At 41.2% G+C, this 26,332-nt stretch overlaps 1 protein-coding gene across 4 annotated transcripts in view; it reads left to right on the top strand.

Annotated features, from left to right (window-relative positions):
• Positions 1–26,332, top strand: part of SDK1 (sidekick cell adhesion molecule 1) — a 727,049-nt gene that overhangs the window by 575,816 nt on the left and 124,901 nt on the right. For all 4 annotated transcript variants that reach the window (XM_075010599.1, XM_075010598.1, XM_075010600.1 and 1 more), the window contains 4 exons: positions 4,000–4,191; positions 6,074–6,195; positions 21,236–21,345; positions 24,535–24,685. In XM_075010599.1, coding sequence (XP_074866700.1) covers positions 4,000–4,191; positions 6,074–6,195; positions 21,236–21,345; positions 24,535–24,685 — 575 coding nt within the window. The remainder of the gene's footprint in view (positions 1–3,999; positions 4,192–6,073; positions 6,196–21,235; positions 21,346–24,534; positions 24,686–26,332) is intronic.

Genomic DNA, 26,332 nt, shown 5'->3' on the forward strand with positions numbered 1-26,332 from the left:
CAATCTGCCCTTTGCAAAGGAGATCACAATAGATTTGCTGCTTCAGAACTTCTGTGCTGAAAACAAGCTGCCATCTCCCAGAATGATTTGGAAACCTGATGGAGTGAGATGATGGGCTGTTTTTGTACATAGGGTAAACTGTTTGAGAAGGAAAGAACTAAAAAAAAAGCACTATTGTTTATGAGGAAATACAGGCAGGGAAAAAACATGCCAGGCAAGGTTTATAACTTCCCCTTTATTGGTGTTAAGACTAGGAGAAAGGGATGGCAAAACCATTCATTTCCCTGAATGTCTCAAGGATTTTACACAGTGCTGCTTGGAGATCTAAGTGCACTCAGGAAGCCACTGCTTCTTCATTTCTGCTCATTGGCATCATTTGCTGTGACTCCTTTTTAATTCTGGTGCATGGAAAGAGAGGAAAACACAGGGGGCATTGCAAGGCAGCCAATCTGCTGTGCTAAACTGCCCATTGCTCTCGTAAATTTCAGTATCTTCCTCGCTCCCTCAGTAAATTCTGATTTATGAGAGCCTGGATGTAGATGGACAGTTTGTGATTGGCTGTTCTGGTCTCTCGTAGAGAATTTATTCCCGTTCAACAGTAAATTATTCCTCAAACTTCTCTGGTCATTAGTTTTGGTTAGGCAGAAGTTTAGGGAGATGGTGTAGTGCCAAAGGAAAAGGGAGACTTTGTGGTACCTTTTGTCTTCTTGCTTACACTCAAATCAGATGAAACAGTTATTGCTGAGGCCCATTGGACACCACTGCACACATCTCTGGCATAGATCATATCTGTGAAACAGAGAGAAATTTTTTTCCAGCCACATGTCTCATAGTTCTGCCCCTTTGTCTGTCACTGGTGCTTAAGTGCTGTGTCTTGGAAACTTCTTTGGAATCCCAGTCCTGCATTGATGAGTTTATTTTTTACTCTTGCTTGATTTCAGTAATGTTTCTATTTTTGCGTATGTATTTATATGGCTAGACTTTAATTTCTTTATTATTGGAATTGAAATATTCACATTAAATTCCACTTCTGCTTTTTCTCTAGGTTGCATTGTAGATGCAATATCTTAGTATATTTTTTCCCAAGTGAATCTTTCTTCAGGAAATAAATAATCAATAATACAAGCCTGATATGCTCCCAAAACTGGGCCTCTTTCCACATAGGCAGATACTAATGAGGCACTAACATGAATATGCAGTGCCTCATTAACATAATGGTGTCAGCACACGATTCAAAAGGCCCCTTCTTCCCATTTAGGTTTGGGAAGAAGGAGCTTTTGAAATCAGGGGGTCCTTTCAAAAGGCCCCTGTCTACACAAACGGTGCACAATTCAAAAGCGGCACTTCACTTTCGAATTGCATGTGGCCACCATTATGCTAATGGGGTGCTGCATATTCATGGCAGCACCACATTAGCATCTGCCAAAATCCCTCATTAACATGCCCCTTCTGAAAGGAGGGTGCTATTGTAGACTTGGCCATACAGTATGAGCTTTGGAGTAGTTATGATCAACCTATAAAAAGTACAGCGGTGAATCCTCAAAATTTGATGTTTAGGCAAAGCTTCTCCTAAACACGCTAATCAGCAGAGGAAAGTTTACATTGTTTATCTTAGGGCAGGATGTTGTCACTTGTTCTTTGGACACAGATGGATAGGAAAAACATTGGAAATTTCTTTTTTATCTTTTAGTTGAAAACCAGCCTTCAAATGTTTTATTTTGTTTGAGCATTATGGGTGAAATTTCCACTTCTCCACATGCAGCCTCAGTAAGCGGAATTATAGGGCTGCTCTGCAAATTCTCTCTGGCCACTACCCCAGCTGTGAACTGCCCTTTGATGGCATGTAAGAGTTGTCTCTGACCCTGTCTTGAGTCACAGGACCTTTACATAGTGGCAGTTTTCATGGTTCACCTTTCCTGTGTGCCTCTCACACCACCAAACTTCCACATACTGGTCTGTTTGGAACATTACTGAGTGCCCTCCTCTGAGATGTGCCACAGATGAAAAGGCTCCCCGTGAAATCTCTCTGGCCTCACCCTCACCACTGGGCAGCCAATAGTGAGGAGAGTCTTGTTCTGATTCTATGTTACTGTGACCTTCACTCTTCATTAATAGGTCAATACACCCCTTGTTCAAAGTCTGTATGTGCCTAGACTCACAGGCTTTAAATTCAGAAGGGACCATCATGAGCATTTAGTCTGAGTTCCTACACATTGCTAGCCACAGAATCGTAGCCACATGCTACTGCTCTTAATTATTATCTTTTCAATAACCATTTGTGCTACGCTAAGTGTGATCTGTCTGGGAAATAATACACCTTGCTTCATGAACATTAATGAAACCCCACAACACAGTAGAGAGGTAAGTATATTATTATTATTATTGCCATTTTATTGGTGGGGGAACCTCAGACACTGAGTGTTTAAGTTGCTTGGTAGCTTTGAGGAACAGCTAGTTCTCTCCAGTAGTTTGCAAGAATCAAATTGTTTCTCTGAAATAAACACTGGACATTTTACTGTTTTAATTTGTACTTATTAATCATTTATGTTTACATCACTGAAAACAATCTGAGTTGTCTGAGTTCAGCCCTGGGTGATGTTGGGGAAGGCGTGTGGCTGGAATGCCTAGCTTTCTCTTACCACTCTGTGTGCCCCATATGACCTGAGGGGTTCCTTTTTTACAGTCGTTTGAATCAATTCCATTTCTTTTGATTTCAAGAGTTGCACATCTTGTTTGCCCTGAACCAAATCACAGAGAGAAGCTACAGCCAAGCAAACTTTTCAGACAGCTATCTGGAGGCTGACACGATAAGGTTTAAATGGGCTCAGGGGAGAACAAAGTAACCAGAGGAGTAGGAAGGGGCAGAGCAAGCAAGAAAAACAAGGAGGAGAACAAACGCATTCAGTGAACAAATGAGGCTGCAGAAACTTTTGAAAGTTCCTGGAAGACAACTGGGTATAAAAAAGCTTTGAAAGAAGAGATTTAACAGGCTGGCTCCAACAGAAGAATGAGGTGGAAGGTCAAGGTTTGTTGGGATTAGGACTATACGTTGGATGCACTAGGTTCAAATAGACAAATAATGATTCACCTTTCTATGGGGATGTAGAAGTTATTCTGTTTCTGTAATAGTCCCACCATGTTCCTGCAAGATCATTATCATGTGATTTGTAAATATTTCCAAATCTTTATCTTGGCTATGTCTAGACTGCAGGTTTTTGTCAGGAAACAGGAGGTCCCCTGACACAAGTCAGCAATGTCCAAACAACACTACTACTTTTCGGAGACCACTCTCAGAAAAGCGAAAGTGTTCTGCTGACATACCTTGCATTGTGAGGCACAAGGAAAATTGTGGCATAGGAGCTTTTTCCCAACATTTGGCCCCATGTGGGTGGGCCAAATGTCCGAAAAGACTCTCCAGACAGACCTGTCAGCAAAAGATACGCGAGTTTCAGAGTGCAATTTGCTTATTGTTTGCCAACAATTGCCCTCAGTTTAGACCCAGCCCTTAAGAAAGGAGTAGCCCTAGTAGTTGTGCACAGATGTTTTCTTTTTTACTGACTATTCCAATTGTTCCCTGGTTCAAAGAGTTTGAATTTTTCAGTGGTGAAGTCCAACCTCTTAGAGAAAGACCAGTCCTGTGGTTTCTCAACCTTTTTATTGTGTATGCTACATACTGATAGAAAGTTCTTCCATGTAAACCATCTCCCTTCCTTTTGCAATTTCATGATCACATCAACTCCCAGCGGCATCTTGTGTGGAAAACTAGTATTGGAAAAGTACTTAGGTATTTTTAATTTGCCTTAATGCATTAAAAGTGTTTTCTTTTTTATAAAAAGGTATCTGTGCTGGAGGAGAGCCAGCAGCATAACCTGCTAACTCTCCACAGCACACCAGAGGCAAGTGCTGAACCACAATTTGAACTTCTGGATGATCCTGCACAGGAACACAGACAAAACACCATTGTTACAAGTCCTTGACTTCTGTGTAATTGTTTTCTAGGCTACCAGATCTCCTGGGAGGTTTATAGCAGGAACGAATCTTGTCTGGCTCACAATCTACCCAATACAACCCTTGAATACAAAATCACTGGGCTTTCATCTCTCACCACCTACACCATTGAGGTGGCAGCTATGACTGCAAAAGGCACTGGGTTGGTTACCTCCTCGACCATTTCCTCAGGCGTGCCCCCAGGTTGGTAAAACTACAGAGAATATCTCAAACTATATTGACTTCCCTATGTAGCCATATTCCAGGAAATGATGATTTCCTGAGTGAGATGATAATCGTGCTTCTATTTTTAAAGCATGGAGGCAAAGTACAACATAATTAAAATAGTACGGAAGGGATCAAAGAATGAGGGGGAGAGTAATAAAATAAATATTTTATAGTATCTTTCTACATTTATAAAGTAACATAAGATATGGGGCAAGCATTAAGCATCATTAAAAAACATAAAAGCACAACATTTTTGGGGAGGGAATGTAGATGCTTTTTTAAAAAGAAAGACATTTCATTTAGAGGGTATAGAACTGTAGTGCATGTATATGATTTGTATGATGCAAATAAAAATATTTACAAAAGTGGGAAATGTTGACATGTAAGAAACTTGTGGAAGAAGTAGTTCCATGTCCTAAAACCCAAGTTGCAACAGAGAGACCACCAAAAAGAGAGTGTCTGTGTGCAGCTACTTATCAAAATGAGATATAGGGGAAGTCTTGAATGTGGTAACATTGTTTGGCTTAGATCTGCTTTGAAAATTAAAGTGAAGTTGGCTGTTTACTGAGAGGTGTCAGGTCTCTCTCTGATATTACCAAAAATTTTCATTTCCTTTGGAGGAATGCATGGCCTGATTCCTTTAGTGCATTCCAATGTAGATGATGTGTCCATACATTTAGACAAATTCAGTTCAATGCACCTGCTTGCCACTGCTGCAAACATATCCCAAGACATTTTGTTCCCTGTTTTAATTGTGCCATTTTATTATTACTACTTATAATACTAGCACTCAGTACATTAGTAGTACAGTTGGAATGTCCATGCTGCTTGACATATAACCTACAAAAATAATATTTGGTTTAATTCTATCACCTCGTTAGGGGTTTGCCTTTGCTGGTAACTCAAATACCAGCATCGAAAAATGTAAACTTCAACCTAAGCTTTCTGATTAAGCTTGGCTGATCGAGAGAGTTCTCTGCAGGTGTCTCTGTCTTATGCCCCCATTTCTTCTGTCTAAACAGTCATTCCCATCTAACTGTTATCCAGCATGTCTTTAACAAACATGACCTGCCACATTACTGACTCAGCATGGTAGGTCATGTTTGTTAAATATATGCTTGATAAAAGTAAGCTTGGAGTGACTGTTTAGGCAGAAGAAATGGGGGCATAGGACAGAGGCATTTCTGCAGAGAAATCTCATCCTCAGCTGAGATTAAGCAGAAATCTTAGGCTGACGTTTGCATTTTTGATGTTGGTTTTTGAGTTACCAAAGTTTCCCTGCAGTGTTCCAACACCAGCTAACTAGGTAGTTTCTGAGAAACCCCTACTCCCCTATCTGACCCTAAAAGTGGTGATCAGTTAGACTTGGAGCATGTGATGAAGACTCATCAAACAGATACCAGGATCTTAATGTCTTGGTATCATTTACATATTAAGCCTCTAAACATCTTTAAAGTTAGGTAAATGTTCTCTCCATTTTTATAAATCAGAGAGTTTAAGTGACTTGCTTGAGGTCACAAAGCAGTTCACTAGCAGACTTGGAAATGGAGCCCACTTTTCCAGACTACCTTAACCACCAGACCATGCCACTTTTTCTTATGTAGCCTTTATGGTGTGACGTTAATCTGGATCTAACGTACTTTTGACAGGGATCTGTCATTTTATTTGTTTATAATGTGTCATGGATACATATGGTGCTGTATGAGTACATGTCTGTGCAAAATTATTCACTCTGTTATAAGTGATCTATAGTTTGTACTACTTGCTAAAATATTGAGTGTCTGCTGATTGAGCTCCATAATTGTACTCTAAATCCCAAAGTATTTCTACTCTTTTTAATTTGTGTTAAATTTTATAGAGCTCCCTGGTGCCCCATCTAATCTGGTTATTTCTAACATCAGTCCTCGCTCTGCCACACTTCAATTCCGGCCTGGGTATGATGGGAAAACCTCCATCTCCAAGTGGATAGTAGAGGGGCAGGTACGTACATGACAGAAATCTCTGAATCAGGTTCCTGATCTGTAATAGATGGAGATCGACAAACTTGCTGGGCCCCTGGGCAAGGTGGTGGGGGCTGGCTCTGTGCTCCCAGAAGGGGTGGGGACTCAGGCAGAAGGGGTGGGGCTACAAAAGCTAATCCTCCACTCTGCCCAAGGTCCATCATGGAACATACACACACCCTCATAGACGCCTGAAGTGTGCTGTGTGGTGCTCTGGTGGCAATTTAAAGTGCCTAGGGCTCCATCTACTGCCTCTCCTGAGGTAGCAGCAGCAGCATTTGGGAGTCCTGAGCCCTGGATCAACTGTCCTCTTTGCCCCGCAACCCTGCCACCTATTGATGGGCCTGGTAGATCACCTGAATTTTCATCTGCTATTCAGATCACATTTGTAATCAGCTTCAGATACAAGGCATTGAGCAAATGACCAGTGAACTGATAATTTTGGTGATGTTTGATCTCCTGGAAGAGAAAATAGAGGTTAAAACCCAAGGGATTTCAGAAGGATTAGCACAAAAATGGCAATGGAATAACCAGAGACATAAAGGGTCACCTGAAAGTTTTAATTTTTATATACAGGCAGAACAAAAAGGTCAGTAAAAGAAACAGAAGTAAACTGAAAGTTTCTTGTGTGGATCCTAAGATATTTACTGGACAATATGTATACAAGAGGCCTCACCCATTGAATAATTCACATGATCCTTTGTAAGAAACTTTATATGTATTTTCAGGAGAATGAAGGATGAAATATAAAATAAGCAAACTCTCTGCCTAAGTTTGCACTACAAAGATCTTTCAAAAGAAGCCCTTCTGGAAGATCTCTTTTGACAGAATGCATCCACACACACAAAAGCAGATCAAAACAGTGATCTACTCTTTCAAAAGAGAGTGTCTACACAGCCCCTGCTCTTTCAAAAGAATGGGCCAGGGATCAAAAAGTGGACTGCTCTTTCAAAAGAAGGGCCCTGCAGAGTGTCTCCACACATTTTCTTTCAAAAGAAGCTTTCAAAAGGGTACATTCTTCCTGAAATGGGAAAGGAAGACCAATTTCAAAAGGAACGCCACATTCTTTTGATTTACTTTCAAAAGAACACTTTTTGTGTGTAGATGCTCCACAGGGTCTTTGGAAGGAGCCCTCTTCTTCTGAAAAATCTTTCAAAAGTTCTTGCTCGTGTAGACGCAGCCTCTATGTTTGTTTTCTAACATTTTTCAAAAAATTTAATAGAGGACTCTTGCTCTCAGACTCTTTTAGGTGAGGTTTACAGACCATGGGCTATGCTTTGGGTGTTAATTTGTACGCTGCAAGGAATACAATGTGAATTGATTTATATAGTAAACTTTTCAACGTTTAAGAGATTGTACAGTTGTGTTATCATTTAATGAAATATCCAGGTTTTTAGGTACATATAGGGTGAATTCTCTTCTTTGTTAGTTTTAAACAATATTCCTCCAGGTTTTTGTCATTATACCTTGGAGTAAATATACGTTTATCAGTTGCTCTCCTGAGAGACAAGCTGTGTTCTTCCATTCTCCCCACCAATTCTTATAAATAATATCTTTTTAAAACCCAGTGTTGGCTTACTTCAGTCAGCGTCACCGCTTTAGATGTGCTGATGCAATTAATTGACTCGATGGTTGTTTCCTTGTGAACTAATTGGTACATTTTAATCCATTGACATCTATTTAATTGCACATTACAAAGTGAACTGGTGAAATCCTATAATCTGAAGGTTTGGAACATTCTGAACAACATCTTTATCATGGGACGTTACAAAGATGTTGCTGGGAACTCATTAATTCTGTATCCATGTGAGCTACATTGGATCAGAAAACGCTACTGAAATAGAATAAGCCTCAAAGTCTTAAAACAGCTTAATAGTAATTAAGGGCAGAATCATTTCCTCTGCATCCATGGAGGGTCGCAGATACAACAGAGCTAAGAGACTTTCTGCTGTGCCAGGTAAGGGGATTTTTGGAGCCCCAACTGGAGTCCACACAGTATGCATGTTTTGAAGCCAAGCTCTGCATGTGCTCCCTTACAAAAGGGGGAGGTCAGGGGAGATGCAGGACTGGATGAGGATTGGGACAGTTACTGCAAAGACACAGATCCACCAACCACACTGTCCTCTCTGGAATGGGACTCACCTGTAGTGATGGTTGGGTAGCACTCATACAGCTGTACAGTCTGGGAGTGAGAAAGGATTCTTTCTACCATTGTTCTCTCAGAATGTCTTTTCTGCACCAAGCCCAGCTATTTGGACTTGATATGGTGGGAGGATTTGCCAAATAAGGCTTTAAAACAATGTTGTAGCCCACCGTAATGATTTGTAGTCTTTCTGATCTTTCCATTCACTGACTTTACTTTATTTTAATAGCATTATATTTGTGGACATAGTCCCCTTTTAATTGCAGCATTCTAGCAAAAAGAAGTCAACTGAATCAGGGATCCTTTGAGCCCTAGATCTATCATTCATGAATTACTGAAAGAATGTTTCCAGTCACTGGTCCATCTGCTGAAAGCCCCATCTTCACAATGATGCCATGACACGGAAACAACTGAGGGCTTAAAAATAGAAATAGCTGATCTGAGCAAGGCTTTCTTCTTGCCTCTGGCAATATAGTGAGCTGAACAGCTTGTTGTGCTTCTTATGTTGCTAGATTTTTACCTTTCAGAGGCTTTGTTTTAGGGTCGTGGTTTTCCTTTGTCATTTCTTCTTACATTTGAATGCTCCAGTTAAAGCACACATAGAAACAGCCTGTGGTTTTCCAGTCTAAAGCTTTTACTGTTTCTATCAACTAGAATCAAATTTAAGCATCTGATTTTTACAAAACTGCTTTAAACTGTCATCTACGTGGCAGTCATGATAGTGGTAATGGCTGCTGTACCGATACAATTAAATGCTATTTCTAAAACTGAAATAAAAAAACCACTTCTTGCTTCTGTGTGCATTGGAACAACATAATAGCTGCTGTGCCTAGAGGCTCCAGCCTCCAAATGTTCCCCTCTTCTAGGGAGATGCTCATTGTTGCTTCTGTAGTGGGGATGGCCAGGGTAAGTGGGTTGTGGCTGTTGCTAGCTAAATCAGGTTTGAGTACCCTTTTGGTTGCTCTAATGTATCTCTTAGGCTGCATCTACACTACAAGATAAATTTGAATTTAAGGCAGTTAGCTCAATATTACCATGCAACTGTGTTCACTATAAATACCATTAGCTCGATGTAGGGTGCACTAATCTCGAGATTACAATATCGCAGTTATCTGATGGGTATATCATCAAGTTTGAATTCGAAATTCGATTAAAGGCCAGTGTGGAAGTGTTAAATCTTAAAATTGAAGTGTCCCCTGTGTATCCCACTTTTTGGTGGGGGTTGTTTTTCGGACGTTGTTTTGGGGGGGGGAAGATGGGGTGGAACGGGGCCTGGGGGAGCCTGTGGGGAAGGGAAGTAAACCCTCACATTTAAGGGGTTATGGGGAAGAATAGACAGCCCTGTTAGTCCCCTGTTAGTCCATTAAATGGAGGGTTTACTGTACTAGTGGGAGCAAGGAAACTGACCAGGGCTGCTGCGCTGTCAGTTTCCCAGGTCCCCCAAGCTGCCAGACCCAGGAAACTGACAGTGCTGTGCACCTAGCTCCTGGCTCAGAATGCTGGGCTGAGGGGACTGTGGGATAGGTTCCCACAACGCACTGCTGCAACAGTTGATGTTTGGTGATTTAAGTATGGAAGCAACATGTTGAATTTGTTGGGAGCCTGTGGGAAGTGAAGATACTCAAAATCAAATTTAAAAAACTGGCATTATAAAATCTATTTTAATAAATTTGAATTTATCTTGCAGTGTAGATGTAGCCTTGGATCTAAACTTTGCATAGAATGCGCCATGATCACAGAAATGCAAAGGGCAATGCTGCTGCTACAGTTAAGGATCTAGCCTTCAGCTTGTCATAAATGCGATAGTGTGCCCTCGGTTATATGTGGGTCCTGAGTTCCATCACCTCTGGTATGGCTGAGAGCACTTGAGAAGTCACGGCTTATTTTCTTGGCTGTAATTTACATTAGAATCAGAAGTTAATATCCATAATGTGAACAAGAAGGTTTTACTACTTGCCATTACCTGAGTTCAAACTTCTGCTGCCAGTAGAATCTTTGTCATCTGGGTAAGTGTTGCAGATGGAGGTCTCTAGGTCGCTTTACATTGATAGTGATGTAGCGGAAATACGGTACAGAACTCTGAATGGAGGCTTTCTCTTCTAAGCAACAAAGAAACGGATTTTGCAATCCATTGTTTAGTTCAAAGTGGACTTCACTAATCTGCTCATGAACAATGCTACAGGACTGGGAATTATGATAATAAGGCAGACAGAGGGAAATGAACACCAAAACTAATATATTTTTAATAATTAACATATTTAAATCATACAAGTAACCCCATTGTTTGTTGTTTTTCTGTCAATGAGAGCTAGGTAAATGGTAACACAAAATAAAATCCGCAAATATTCACTTAGCCTGGATAATTAATTTGCTTTGGATCTGTTTGTTCCCTTTTTGTGTTTGCTTTCCAGCAACACTTGAATAAACTGGTTTTACTGGCACAAGTATTTTCAGAAAGTGGGCCTTGTTTGCATGATTGCATTGCAAGGCTAATTTCATATTTTAATGCAGTGGTTTTCAGCTTTTTCATTTTCAGACCCGTAAAAAAAATCTCAAATGGGGGTGTGGACTCCCTTACATATCTCAGTCATAGTCTGTGGACCCCCTACAGCTCTGCAGAACACAGGCTGTAAAGCACCGTCCTAATGAATGAATATTCACACTGGAAACCGGACAGGGTGTGTGTAATTCTTATAATCAGGGAACAGACATAAAACTCGGTGACTAATATGAACAGTCACAACCACCCAGCATGGATAATGTTTCAAATGGTGAGGATTAATTGCTTGCAGTGAACTGTACGCAGCCAACCTAAACAATAAAAAGAATTGATGAAGAAGTACTGATTAATAATTTATAATAAAGCATCAGTCTAAGGAAACTGCAATATGCTCATGAACATTTTGGAAACAGAGAGAAGATGGTTTTGTCAAATAACTCAATGGCTATGTCTACACTAGAATGATCTTTCGACAGAAGTTACTGTCGGAAGATGTCTTCCGACAAAACTTCTGTTGACATATTGAGGCCAGGCAGAAAGAGTGATCTGCTCTGTTGACCGAGTGGCCAAACTGCCCATCCGCGCTCTCAACAAAATGGCCAACCAGACACAGCGGACAGGGCTGACCCATGTCCTGGAAGCCCTGTTTCTCAACAGAGGGCCCCCTGGAACATCCAGGCGGGCTTTCTGTTGACAGAATCTGTCGACAAAGGCATTCTGCCTCATGGGGGAGCAGCAGAATGCTGTCAACAGAGGTGCTGTGTTCTGTCAATTTACTGTTGAAAGAATGCCTTGGGAATGTGGATGTGTTTTGTTGACAAATCTCTGTAGTGTAGACATAGCCCTTGTGTTTTATGTGAATTTGGTAACTATGACATTATTTTCATTTACTTCTGCAATTATGGAATAAATTTGATTTACTTTAACTGTTGAGTGTCCATTGCTCACTATTCCATTTCTACTGGGTCCACTTCCAGTATTCCAAATCTCTGACCTACTATAAACAGCCTCCATCTGCTCATTGTGGAGCTGTCAGTTAATCCTAGTTAATGCATGTGATTAAAGAAAACAAATTAGATTGAAAATAGCTGTGATTAATTGCACTGTAAAAAGAATGTGAGATATTATTTTTCAGTTTGCCTCATACAAGTCCACTCAGTCCTACTTCTTGTTAAGCCAATTGTTAACACAAACCAGTTTTCTTGCGCTTATGGGAGATAATATTGCCCACTTCTTATTTGCAGTGTCACTTAAAAGTGAGAACAGGCATTCAAGTAGCTCTGTTATAGCGTGCTTTGCAAGATATGTATGTTCCAGATATTAGATAAAGTTTTTGTCCCTTATGTTAAATATTTGTATTCCCAGCCATGCTTAAAATTTCAGGATATTCATTTTTATATTGTTTTGTTTTTGAGTGCAGTTATGTAAAAATATTACTATATTTCTACATTGCACTTTCAGAATAGAAATTGCACTACAGTACTTGTATGAGTTGAGTTGAAAATGCTATTTCTTTTGCTTATCTTTTTACAGTGCAAATATTTGTAATAAAAATAGTATAAAAATGAGCACTGCATATTTGCCATTCTGTGTTGTAACTGAAATCAATGCATTTGAAAATGTAGAAAATCAAAAATTGTAATAAATTTTGTAGCATATTGGGTGGGGCTCCCAATTCTACCCAGGGTCAGAGGGAGGTGATCCAGGCAGAACAGATTAATAATCTGTCCCAGGCCTTGCTACAGGGTAGAGCAACAGACATTTCAGGTGTTCAAGCCTGTATTCAGGCTGACCAACAGTCAATACGCCTGAGCCTCAGCACAGGGTGGGGCAGCAAACAGTTTAGGGAATAGTCAGGCTGCCTAGCTCTGGTGGAGTACTGATGAGTGCAGGCATTTTGCCCAGAAACAGGTGGAGATTGCCACTCACAGATTAGGATGGTGGGAGTTGCGGGGGGATCCAAGCCCACCAGCTCTACTGTGTCCTAGCCCAGGGCCCTAAGGCCGCATCTACACGTGCACGCTACTTCGAAGTAGCGGCGCCAACTTTGAAATAGCGCCCGTCACGGCTACACGTGTTGGGCGCTATTTCGAAGTTGAAATCGACGTTAGGTGGCGAGACGTTAGGTGGCGAAGTTGAACTTCGAAGTAGGGCACGTGTAGACGATCTGCGTCCCGCAACATCGAAATAGCGGGGTCCACCATGGTGGCCATCAGCTGAGGGGTTGAGAGACGCTCTCTCTCCAGCCCCTGCAGGGCTCTATGGTCACCGTGTGCAGCAGCCCTTAGCCCAGGGCTTCTGGCTGCTGCTGCGGCAGCGGGGGATCCATGCTGCATGCACAGGGTCTGCAACCAGTTGTCGGCTCTGTGGATCTTGTGTTGTTTAGTGCAAGTGTGTCTGGGAGGGGCCCTTTAAGAGAGCGGCTTGCTGTTGAGTCTGCCCTGTGACCCTGTCTGCAGCTGTTCCTGGCACCCTTATTTCGATGTGTGCTACTTTGGCGTGTAGACGTTCCCTTGCAGCGCCTATTTCGATGTGGTGCTGCCCAACGTCGAAGTTGAACGTCGACGTTGCCAGCCCTGGAGGATGTGTAGACGTTATTCATCGAAATAGCTTATTTCGATGTCGCTACATCGAAATAAGCTATTTCGATGTAGCGTGCATGTGTAGACGTAGCCTAACAGTGGCAGCCTAGGCAGCCGTAGGGTCAGTGGGGATCCTGACTGCAACACACTGACTTGCACTGACATTGCTTCAGCCAGACAAGGGTCGGCTCCCCCAGGCTACTTCCTAACTTCCCCTCTGGGCAGAACTGGCTTGATAGCAGGTCCTCTGGGTCTTTGGGAATGGTGCCTCCAGCAAGGCTTGAAGTTCCCTGGAGTCTGGGGTATCATTGGCCCTAGCCAGTCCTTCACTTCTTGGAGGTGCATAGCAGCCTCCCACCTCAGGCGCTCAAGGCAGGCGTATGGCTTCTCTGGAGGCTGAAGCTCAAATGAGCTTTCTGTTCCAACCCTTTTACTTCCAGCCTCGCCCTTCTGCTTTCAGGAGGTGGGGCAAAATCAATCTGTCCTGGCCCACTAAGGGACACAGCGGCAGCCTTCCTGTTCCAGGTTAGAGGGGGAGCCAACCTATCCACTACAGATTTAACTTGGGATTCTATTATTGTTTAAGTGTGATTAAATCTGTGATTAATCACAACAGTTTTTAATTTCACGGTTAATTGTGGTGATTTTTAATCATTTGACAGCCCTAGTTTGTATATATAAAAACGACCTGTCATCAGAGTATTTCCTCCTTTCTTTCCATATGCGGTAGGAAACTGAGTCAGATAAGAGAAGCTTTGGGACATGTTATATTCTATTTTGGAGAAGTGACCTTTTTAATATCTAGGACCCTAACAAATTTACAGTCCATTTTGGTGAATTCCATAGTCGTCATATTTTAAAAATCATAAATTTCATTATTTCTGCTACTAAAATCTGAAATTTCACAGTGTGGTGGTAATAGAGGTCCTCACCCAAAAAGGGTTTGGGGAAGGAGTTGTGGTACTACTGGTATTACTATTCTACCTGTGTAGTAGAATGGTGGTGCTGCTGGTGATGGTGACACTACCTTCAGAGTTGGGCAGCTGTAGAGTAGTGGCTGCAGTCTGGAACCCAGCTCTAAAGGCAGTGCTGCTGCCAGCAGCAGTGAAGCTTTAAGGATGGTAAGTTATAGTATTACCATGTTTCCTTCTGTGCTGCTGGCAGGCTGCTGTCTCCAAAACTGGGCACCCAGCCAAGAGCCAGAGCTGTCCTGGCTGCCCAGCTCTGAAGTCAGTGCAGAAGTAAGGATGGAAATATAGCAACACCTCCCTCAAAAAAAAAAGAAAAACCTTATGACTCCTCCTGCAGTGCTTTTGGGTCAGAACCAGCAGTTCAAGAAATGCTGCTCTCCCCTGTGAAATCTGTATAGTACAGGGTAAAAGCACACAAAAGACCAAAGTTCACAGGTGGAGACCAGATTTTACAGTCTATAATGTGTTTTTCATGACCATGAATTTTGTAGGGCCCCACTAATGTCTAACACTGCATGAACTCTTTGAGCAGAACCATTTGTTTCGTATCACATTGAGAAAGCAGGGAATCCCAGCTTGCAAATAATATGCTGATTCCCGCCTCTTTTCCACTGGTGTATCTCCACTGAGGTCCATGAAGTTACACTTTATTTAAACCACAGGAAGTAAAGGAGAATTGGGCCCTTTAGTTCTAACTTTGGCTGGTATTGCCATATCAAACATTAAAATCTCATCACCCTAATTTATCATAAATTGACAGGTCATACTTAAGAGATTTATTACAATGTATTAGCAGTAGTTTCTTTTATTTTGTACAGCTAGACCCATAATACTAAAGTAAAATGGATTTTCAAATGAGAAATATGAAAAATTGGTTTTCTCTGACATAGCTGGCTGAGGAAAAGCAGAGAAGGGTGCGGTGTGACATGAAAGCTTTGCAAGTGGCCAGAATAACTGGCTTCTGGCTTTGTACTGATGAGTAATGTGGTTATAACCAACTCATGTCAATAACTTCTTCATATTGGCCACCATGTACTCTGAAATATAATCAGTGCCTAATAGAAAAGGTATGTGTGCTACAGAATTTGAGGGGGCAATTCCTCACCAAAAATATGTTTGAGATCCTAGCTGCTGTTCTGCATTTTTGTCGCATTTGGATTCTTTCCATGTTGCAGGAGTTGTGTGTAAATGACACCATTGCAAGTGTGTCTTTCTGGGTGTTTAGCCTGTCCCATCAAAAATTCAGTGGATGATTACATTAACAGCTGCCAAGTGCATGTATCAATAATGTTGTCACAACATGAGTAGAAGACTTGTGGTGAGGGATTAAGACCCACTGGGAAAAGGTATTTCAGGATGACATGGTATAACTGGCCCCTTTAATATATAATGGGGTCAGCTCACACTCCCCCAGCCATGAATATCAGGGCTCGCCAACATAAATAATTTCTCAGGCTGAGGAGATGGAACCAATATATTTATTAATAGTTGGTCCTCATAAAAGAGCTGAGAAAATTCTGTTTGAGGAAGAATCACAAGGAGGGAGCAAGTTGGCTGCTTGCTAAAGCCCTGCACCAATCTCTGAAGGCAGCTGGGCACACCAAAGGAATCAGCGTCAGGGCCAGGGCTTTATTACGGAACAGAAGAGGACACTAGGAACTGAGCTCAGACAGGGTTCAGGTGAACTAACTCTTGGGGTTGAGTGCTTTATACTGGAGAGAGGGAAGGCTGGGAAGGAAGCCCAGTGGTATCAGAAACAGGGGCTCACAGGGCAAGCTGAAGAAAAACCCATAAGGATAGAAGAATCTTCATATATTGGGCCTGTTCAGTTGGACTTTTGTTATCCCAGAAGGGGTTATGTTTGTTTGTGAGTTGGGTGGAATGTCAAGAGACATCTCCTAACTGACCTATGTGTGGAAGGCTAAGCAGATGCATCTCAAGGATGGAAACTGAGACATGGAGCATTGGCACACTTAACCAAAAGGTGGCTCTATGAGATGGCTGTAGCTCTATGAAACAGGGTCTCAGAGCTGGGGAGTACATATATGTGCTGAGTGACAGAGAAGGCTGTATTTCTGCTGGTTTGCGAGTGTTCCTTTACATTTAATGGAGAATACAGTGAGAACTGGAAAACAGATTTTTCAACCCAGGGAAATCTATAAGTGCTACCATAATATGGAATCATAACCTCAATGAGTTAAGAATGAAGTGGTAACTTCAACTGTGAATTGCTCTTATTTCATGGGTTAAATCAGAGCCTTGATGTCAATGGAGCTATCAGGATTCATCCATTATATAAGGTCCTTCTCTTGATGTCATTTTCACTTCAGAGCTTGGTAAATAAAGTGTCTGAAACACTGATAGTTTTATATTTTTGTCAATCTTTAAATCAAAAATGGCTGAATCAATTTTAAGTACTCTTTTGTAAGGAAACTATTACATTTGGGCTGACAATCTCTGTACCAATTTCATCCCAAAGTGACTTCAGATGACTGTTATAAAACCTCTACAATAAAAACTGACAGACCCTGAATTATAGCAGAACACAACTTGTCTCATATACAGAATATCTGAGCTACAATTAGACACTCACAGCTGGCCTACTGAGTCAGGCACTGGTTAATGTACTATTTAACTGCAATGTAGATGTTCATGCTAGGATTGGAGCCTGAGCTCTGGGACCCTAATACTTCACAGGGACCAAGCTGGAATGTCTACACAGCAAATAAGGAGCCCCTTAGACTGATCCCCACAAGCTCAAGTCAGCCATGGTGGGCCTTTATAAATTTCAATGTAGACATGCTCATGGAAACATGTTGCACTTAGAGCAGTTACTACTTGATAACCATAATCAGATTTGGAACCATTTCAACTCCTTGTATGAGCATTTCTTGTAAAAGTGAAGAGGCGAACGCTTCTGATTTTTTCACTCCAATATTTAATGCTAATTGGTTGAATTATAAATCCGATCGTGTTCTATATTATCTGATTTCTAAAAGCGTAGAATGCATTGCCCTCTCAGTGATAATGCCCTTGGCAGAATGACTGGATGGCTAAAGAGCTTGGCAACAGAATGGACCCTTAATCACTTCAAGCATCAGTCAAAATGCAGCCCAGGTGGGAAGCGAGCAATAGTTATCATTGTGTGATGACTGATGGTATAGTGGCCTAAAAGGAATGAGTTGATGGGCATTATTATATCTGTATTGCTATAGAGCCCACAGGCCCCAGTCAGGATTGTAGACACATTGTGCTGGGCACGGTTCAGACTGCAGCTACAAAATAGTCCCCTGCATTAAAGAGTTTACATTCAGATGGCAACTAAAAGGTTTGCAACAGGCTAATAAGCCAGGGCCATTCCAACCCTGTTCCTTGCACAATGCATGCGTGTATATTTTTGTGGGTCTTTTCTAGACTTAACCCTTTCCTGGCATTGCTTTTCTTGTTATCTGAAACAGGAGCAACAAAATATCAGCCCTAACCTAAACTTCTTCCTGTTCCTAAAGAATTATTTTCCCCGAAACCCCCTCTGTTCTTGCCCGTAGTTCTCTCTCCCTGTGCAAGTTCTTTTTATACTCCTTTGTTTGAAGTTAACAGGAGCCCTCTGCACTGACAGAGTAACTTAGCAAAAAATTACTGTGTCTTATATCAGGATGAGTCACCAAAAAATTCTGCATCTCTGTGAGTGCAACCTGGGACCCTGTTAGAGATACCAAAACAGTAAAACCCCAAAGTCCACCTGTACGTTTTCTGTTGTAAAGCTGATTCCTAGCATTTTTGCTAAATTCATAAACTCTCACCTAATTAGCAGTGGCCTACAGCTCTTTGTGTTTGTCTGTCCATTCACCCACAGCTCTCTCCACTTGTCTTTATTTGGCTCTTATACAGGGGAAGTACACTCAGAGCTCTAGTGTTGTCTTCAGAATGAGGCCCAGTACGTGGAATTTGCCCTCCTGCTGATACCTGATGGAATATGAGATGTTGACAGGTTTCCACAAAAGGAATTCTTTCGGTCTCTGTTACTATTTTTCTTGAGAGTTCTGCTTTGAGGCCTGAGTATCTCTTGCAATTATTTGCTGGTTCTCCTCCTCCTTTCATCCCCTCTCCCTGTTTTTATTTTTTTCCAGTGTACAGGTCTAAACAAGGTTAATAATTACGGTCTGTAAAGCCATTTTGCCCATATCCTCGTAGGCCCTGAAGAGGTTAGCATGCCACCTGTTACCCAGCTGGCTTCAGAGTGCGGAAACTTCCAATGTGCCAGACTGGCCCTGGGTTTGTCTTTTTGCAGAGACTGCATCAGTCATCCCTATCTGATAGAGAAAACTTTGTTCTGACATGGTATGTCACTTGGGATGTCCTTTCTGAATCTTGCCAAGATCTTAAACACACAGAGTCTTCACTGTTATCCATTCAGTGACAAACTAAATGTCTCCAGTCTCAGAGCCAGCTGGTAAAGGCATACCTGCAAAACAGGCAGGGTACTGGACATCTCTCAAGCTTGATTCAAAGTCGATTGTTTACGAAGTCTCGTGAGCCTCTGTGGTTGAACCATGAGGTCCTTAATGTGTATTAATGATCTGTCTGCTGCTGCATATGGATTGAAACCTGTGGTGGTTTTTTGCTTTGCAATAAATAGTCTAAAGGGCTATTATTGTTCTTAAGGTTAAGAAAGAAGAACCTAAATCACAACAAAGAGACAGAAAAAGAAATTTTGCTGTCTCTGAAATATTGTGGATTGTTACTCCACACTTACTCCAGGACATTGAGGTGATATTAAGAGTCAGGGGCTTTGGGGAAATAAGTATTTGCTAGTTCTTCCCTACAAAATTAATCCAAGGACTCCTTTTAGAAACTGTTGTCTGCTTCTGTCATAAAAAATTCAGTCCTCTCCTCAGTTTGAATTGTTAAAGGAAACTTCTCTTTTTATCAGGTATTTATTCCTTTGGGTCAGTTTGGAGCTGTTCCATTTCAGGGTGGAGATTTTTGTTGTTATGCCTTCCCTGTGTTTTTGTGCCCCTGTACTTTTCAAAAAATCTCTGCTCAACAGACCTGGGATCTTCACACAGCGTGTTCAACATTTCCTAGACTTTATTTTTTCTGTAAGGTTCTAGTTCTTGGCTGTGAAGCTATCACTGCTATCCGTAGTACTGTCCCTAGGTGCCTGAGAGACCTCCTCTCCCTCCACTACCATGACTCTCCACGAAACTGTTGTCCACCAGAATGATAACAAAGCCAAACACTTTCTGAATCAAGTGTAAAACTCACCCCTTCAGTTTAACTTTCCCTCAATTTCTTCATGCACAAGTTCAGAGACTCACAATACACCAACTCAACCCCCAAACAAGTTAGAAACCTATACAGTAATCAAGCTACTTCTCCTGTAAGAAAAAAAAGAAAACATGGTAGAGATTTATTTCTGTTTTAAATAGTTGAGAGATAGGGTCATATAAGTATCTAGACAGGCAATGTACACTAGTATGCTGTATGTCCAGAGAGTGTTGAGTGCTCTTTTCATTTGTTTAAAGAAGCAGTGATCATCCTTGCCCAGAGAAGGGTAAGTGGAATGAAGAGGTCCTGTCTGGTATTAGCAAGAGTGAGATTTATGAGGTGACTCCCATTGAGACCTTCTCCACTGTACTGCTGAGTCACCAGACTGATAACAAACCTTCCTCGCTCCCTCTTCCAGCTCTCTCCCAAGATTCTTGCTACTACTCTGCCAGGCCTGATGCAGTCTTTAGCCTACTGCTGCTGCCAGCTTCTGAAACCCAGTGCCAGACCCTGACTCCCCTCTTTGGTGTCTCTCTCTTAAGTCCTGGCTATTTGTGCCTTAGTTTCTCCCTAGAGATGGCATTTGGAAAGTAATGTTTTAAATTCACATGACTAATAAGGACTTTTTCAAGTAGTTAAGGGTGTTACAAGTAGGAGGGGAGAAAAATTATTCTCCTTGGCCTCTGAGGATAGGACAAGAAGCAATGGGCTTAAACTGCAGCAAGGGAGGTTTAGGTGGACAGTAGGAAAAACTTCCTAACTGTCAGGGTGATTAAACACTGGAATAAATTGTCTAGGGAGTTTGTGAAATCTCCATCACTGAAGATATTTAAGAGCAAGTTTAAATAGGTGTCTCTCAGGGATGGTCTAGAGACTCTAGATGGTGCTTGATCCTGCCATGAGGGCAGGGGACTGGACTTGATAACCTCTTAAGGTCCCTTCCAGTTCTGGTGTTCTGTGATATTATGACACTTCTGCCCCCGCTAGCAGTATGCTAGCTGAGGAGCTGTGCTGCGTTGGCTCTTAGCCACAGGCAGTTGTTAATTAATACAGAGTTCACCATGTAGAGGAGTGTGCTCTCAATGCAAGCACAAAGCTCCTTTGTCCTTTATTGTCTTTTGCTTTTCTGTCTTCATTAGTGCCTTGCTTTGCCTCCGCTCAGATCTGGTTAATCTTCCTCAGTTACTGAAATGTATTGTGATGAAGTCAGCTCTTCATTTTTGTTATAACGCTAACGAACACTTTTGCCTTCTGGGTACTAACATGTAGCTGAATCAAACATGACTTTAGCTTTCTTTTCTCTTGGTTGTTATGATGTGTCTTTGCAATAGGTCTCACCAGTGAATCAAAAGTGAAATCACAGAAGTAGCTAAGGAAAGCTGGAAGTGCCACTGTTTCATGTTCACCCATTGTTGAGTACCATAGCACAAAAAGCAAATATTAGCTAGTTACTCTTGATTTACAGGTATCTGCCCTTCCACTGTGACGATTACATGTCACCAGTGTGGACACTCTGTTGTCTGGCTAATGTCTGTTCCTGAACTTTTCAACTGTAGGTTGGTGTTCTAGGAGAGGAGGAGGAGTGGGTGAGTCTGTATGAGGTGGAGAATGAACCTGATGCCCAGATGCTGGAAATACCAAACCTCATTCCTTACACTTATTACAGGTAAGAACTGCTGGTAATTAAGTGCGCTACTATAAAATCACATCTGCAAAAGGAAAAAGCAGTCAAGTAGCACTTTAAGGACTCGCAAAATAATATATTAGGTGAGCTTTCGAAGGACAGACCCACTTCTTCAGACCATAGCCAGACCAGGTCTGAAGAAGTGGCTCTGTCCCACAAAAGCTCACCTAATAAACTATTTTGCTAGTCTTTAAAGTGCTACTTGACTGCTTTTTGTTTTGATAGTGTATAGACTAGCACGGCTTCCTCTCTGTTACTGTAAAAGAAAATCATTGTCCTGCACCCCACTCTACCCCAGAGCTGCCACAGGGCATAGGGACACCAATATAATAGTACTAGATAGGGTCCCCTAATTCCTAAGGGTGGTTCTAATAGTAAAATAACTAGTAGTTGTGATGCAAAGGGGAATAAAACCAACTAGATGGTGCTATTGAGTAAATTCCTCATGATAACTTGTCTATACAGAAAGAATGCACCAGTTTAGATAAAACTGATTACAAATTGAATAGTAACAGAGAGGCCGCCCTGTTAGTCTGCACTCCAACAAAACAAAGCAGCAGAAATGTAGCACTTTAAAGACTAACAAAATGATGTATTCAATGATGAGCTTTTGTGATCTGATGAAGTGGGTCTGTCCCACAAAAGCTCATAGCCAAATAAATCATTTTGTTAGTCTTTAAAGTGCTACATTTCTGCTGCTTTGTTTTGATTACAAATTGGTTTAGTTAAACATGTTCTTAATATCCACACCCTTGCATCAGTTTAAAGATGCTTCTATTGATTGAGCTTGATTTGATAATTAAAATTAGCTTGTTTGAGGAATTCCCCCAAATAAAGGTAAATCAATATATCTAAAGTTTAAGCCAAGTTTAGTGCATCCAGTTTAATTAATCTGTTGCAATTTTCAAGTACAAACAAAGTCTAAGAATGGGAATGCCCAACCCTAATGGAAAATGCCTACATGAAGTAATGTACTAATAAAAAAATGAGTAATCAGGGACTTACAGTAGCCAGCACAAAACAGTTTACTATAGACACTGTCCGCATTCAAACCTCTGAAAGCCCATTACCTAGGTCACATGTACTGTAAGTGGATAAGCAACGAGGTACAAACAAGGTGAAGATCTTACCATTTGTCATTCATTCAGTGCCTGTGCACTAGTTTTTCTTGTCTTTAGTAACCACTGGAGCATACTGGATACTTCTTCACCAGTGGAGCATATCACCTCTCAGGTTTATCTGATATGTATGAACCTATCAAGAATTTCTAAAAGCTGTTTCAAGATATGGGAGATTTATAATATAGCAGCTTTAGGAAAAAATATATTATCATGATGTCTTTGTAACCTTCCATGATGACAATGGATAGTCATTGGGCCACGGAAAGAAAGTAGGAAGGATTCCATGGCATGATATTAAAGGCACTCATGTGGGAGGCACAAGCTAAAACCCCTGCTCTGATGACTCTTTAATTGTTTATATACTATTAAAAGGGCAGTTTCAAGAGGGGAGACTGAGAAAGCCTCATAACAGAAAATCTCCTAGATCAATGGCTAGCCCTCTCTCTCGTAACGCCCCATTCCTACACTCATGTTAGGTACAAGAGGAAACAGCCCAGGTCTACCCCTTCCCAGCTGAGGATTAAAGAAATACAGCAGTACCACCACCACCTTCTCTGTGAATCTAGCCTTCCTTTCATTTGTCAAAATTCGTGAAAAGCTAAACAGAAATGTTCACGTCTATGACATTTCAACATTGCAAAAATGTTTCATAGAGATTCGACTCGTTTTTTTTCAGTTTGCTGAAAATTTTCAAAAAACATTTCTAGTTTGGCTCAAACCCATTTTTCCCTAAATTGACTTTAAAGCATATATTCACCCAGCTTTGGTCACAGCGTTATTGAAAGAGATCAGTTTTCCAGCTATCCCCAGATCCTTGAGGTTATCATTAGTATTGTCTTGTCAGGAGAGGCACAGTGTCATATGTAGAGCTGAGTGAGTAGCCTGGTAGTTAGCGTACAATTCAGATTTAAGACCCTCCTTACCTAAAGCATCGTGAAAAACAGCCTTGCATAAGACAGAGTATGGATTTAAATTTGGGGCTCCCTCATTCCTGGCCAGTGGGTAGTACCAGGCTATGACTCACTCTCTCTGACTTTTCAACACAATTGTTTTCATGGAAAAATTTGTACATCTCTGAACCACAAATAGGGCTGTGAAACAGAGTAGTCATCCTTCCTGTCAGCTCTAGTCACAGCACACTGAAGGGATAAATCATGAGTGCTAATTATCAGTTAGACAGTCTGTGTCGATTGAACTTCTTTTCTATGCTCTTTGCCAGTGTTTGAGTGTGAAATTAGGGATGGTGTTTGTTTGATGTATTGCCTTTAATGTACTTCCTAAAGTGATCAAAGCAGATAGATAAATGGTACTACGTAGTCTAGCTCATCCCTTATCCAAGTCCCATCATCAGAGCCGGATTTCCACAGTTTATACAAACAAGTTGAGCAGATAGACTGTAGCCTCAAATATTTGGAACTGCAAGACCCTCCTGTGTTTATGTCACCACTGGTTATCTGAAGCATGCAGCAAGTCTTAACTTTTTTGTGATTCCTTATGAAGTTTAAAAAGGCTTTCATGCCCCTATAGGGACTCCTGCTGAAGAAGAGATCATTTGGAGCAAACAGGATGCCTTTTAAGTTGTGTATCAATATTAAATAACTTAATCATTATTGTGCAAGAAAGGAGACAAGACAGTCCACAGAGATGTATCATCCCTGTTTGAATTGATCACTGAAGGGAAATATAACTGATGTGTTCCTGATATTAATGGCCTTTCTGAATGTAACATGAAAGCATCTCAAGGGAAAATTAATTAATGCTGGCATAATCTCCTCAAATTTGTATAATTTACATAATCACCTTATATTGCCCTCCCGTGTTTCTAACAGACACTAACAGTGCCATTTCAAGGCTCTTGCCATTGCTATGGTGGCAGGCACAGTGATGAATGCAGTGGGCACTCATGAGCAGTGGGATTTATGTCTCTCATTTGTTAAGCCTTAATTTTTTTTCATAATGAGGTAGCCCTGGGCAGGAAATACCATTTGTTCAGTTTTTAGGTTAGCTTAATTTTGGAACATGTTTGCACAATGCTTTCCTTATGCTTTAGGTTTCGGATGAGACAGGTGAATATTGTTGGCCAAAGTCCATTCAGCCAACCATCTCGTGTCATCCAGACACTGCAGGCACCACCAGATGTTGCACCAGGGAGCCTTACTATCCGCACTGCCAGTGAGACTAGTTTGTGGATCCGCTGGGTGGTGAGTTAATATAAATTGGAAAGTCTGGGGGAGATGCTGGAATATTAGGCATTGTTTCCCTGGAGAACGTATCCAGAGTTTGTGAATTACTTTTTCATATGTTTAACCAAAGAGCAATAGCAAAAACTTTCCCTTTCCCAAATGCAGGTTGGACCTCTCTCCTCCAGCACTCTTGGGACCTGACTAGTGCTGGTTGAGAGAATTTGCCAGGTGACAGGAGGTCAATATTTTCTAGTACATTGCGAACACTTCCACTTCTTAAGCAGTGGCTATTAGAAGACATGTAGGGGTAAATTTACAGCTAAATAACAGCACACAACACTGAGAGCTAGGACAGGTGGTTGTAAACAAACTTTATGGGACCACGGGAAACTTGGCCACACTCGCGATAAGTTGTTATATGGCTAACTAAAATCATGCTAGATTATAGAGTTTGCCTGATCAGAGAATTCCAGATTAGAGAGGCTCAACCTGTATGTAGTCTCAAATCCTGAGACGTATCACCTCGACTCTCCACTGCTCTTGCTTACAAGTGAAATATACTTTTTGTGTAAAAGGCCAGAGATGTTATTGCCTTGGCTTTTGAGGCTCTCCATGTCCTCAGCTTCAGTGAGCTCATACTGGCAATATAAATACTTGAGCTGTTGTATTGCTTCTTGCTACAAAGCTCTTCATTGAGTTCTGGTCAATAAGCAATAAAGAGATGTTAGCTAGGTTGAAAGGAGGCCATTGGAGGTAATTTCTTTTTTTTAAAGTTGATCACATAAACGTGAGGAAATATTCAAATAGGCTGTCCATAGGAAAACAAAAATCTGTTACAGTGATGGTTAATGAACTAAAATCATAATAAATTAAATGCTACTCTTGAATTACACTGGTCTATATCAAGACTAGCACTGTGTACTTTTAGGCAGTTACTCTATTTTTATACCAGCAAACTATATCCATATGTACTTATACACCACTTAGGTGGAAACTGTATCCAGCTGATCTATTGCAGACCTATGTGATAGACTGCGGAGCCAAGCTCGATTATTAATTGTAGAGCCATTCACAAATTAATTTCTCATCCACCTTTGACTGCCTTAGTTACCTAGGAAAATATCTCACTGGGATTCACTCTAGTAGTCTAACTTCCTTCAAATAATCGCCTTTCTAAATTATTAATCTATCCCTAAAATAGTTCCTGATCCTGCTGCCCCCCCATGTGAGTAGATAGGAGCAGTATTCCATTGGAAATATGAGATTCTAGCTTACAAATGGCACTCAGAAGTTGTCTGGTCCTTGAAGGGCTGAGACGTCAGATTTATAAATGAAACTTTTAGTACATATAGAAAAGCTATTACCACTCATTTGGTTATTGACCTGCATAACTCACTTGCGGTTTCGCATAAGTACAGCATGCTCATCCTTAACCGATACCATCACACCTTACTAGAATATCTTACTTTTGTATCTCTGGTCATTCATGAACATTTTAGGTGATTTGATTAGGACTGTTTTGTATTCATCCACCTGTAAAGCTAGACTTCTCAGTCAACATGAGACCAACAGTGCAGAGGTAAGAGGGATCCACAAACACATCTAGAAATGACCCAGTTTAGCTTTTCTTCACATCATAATGTCAGCATTTTGAAGTCTGGAATC

The sequence above is a fragment of the Carettochelys insculpta genome, chromosome 16 (assembly GCF_033958435.1).
Source record: "Carettochelys insculpta isolate YL-2023 chromosome 16, ASM3395843v1, whole genome shotgun sequence".
Classification (NCBI taxonomy): domain Eukaryota; kingdom Metazoa; phylum Chordata; order Testudines; family Carettochelyidae; genus Carettochelys; species Carettochelys insculpta.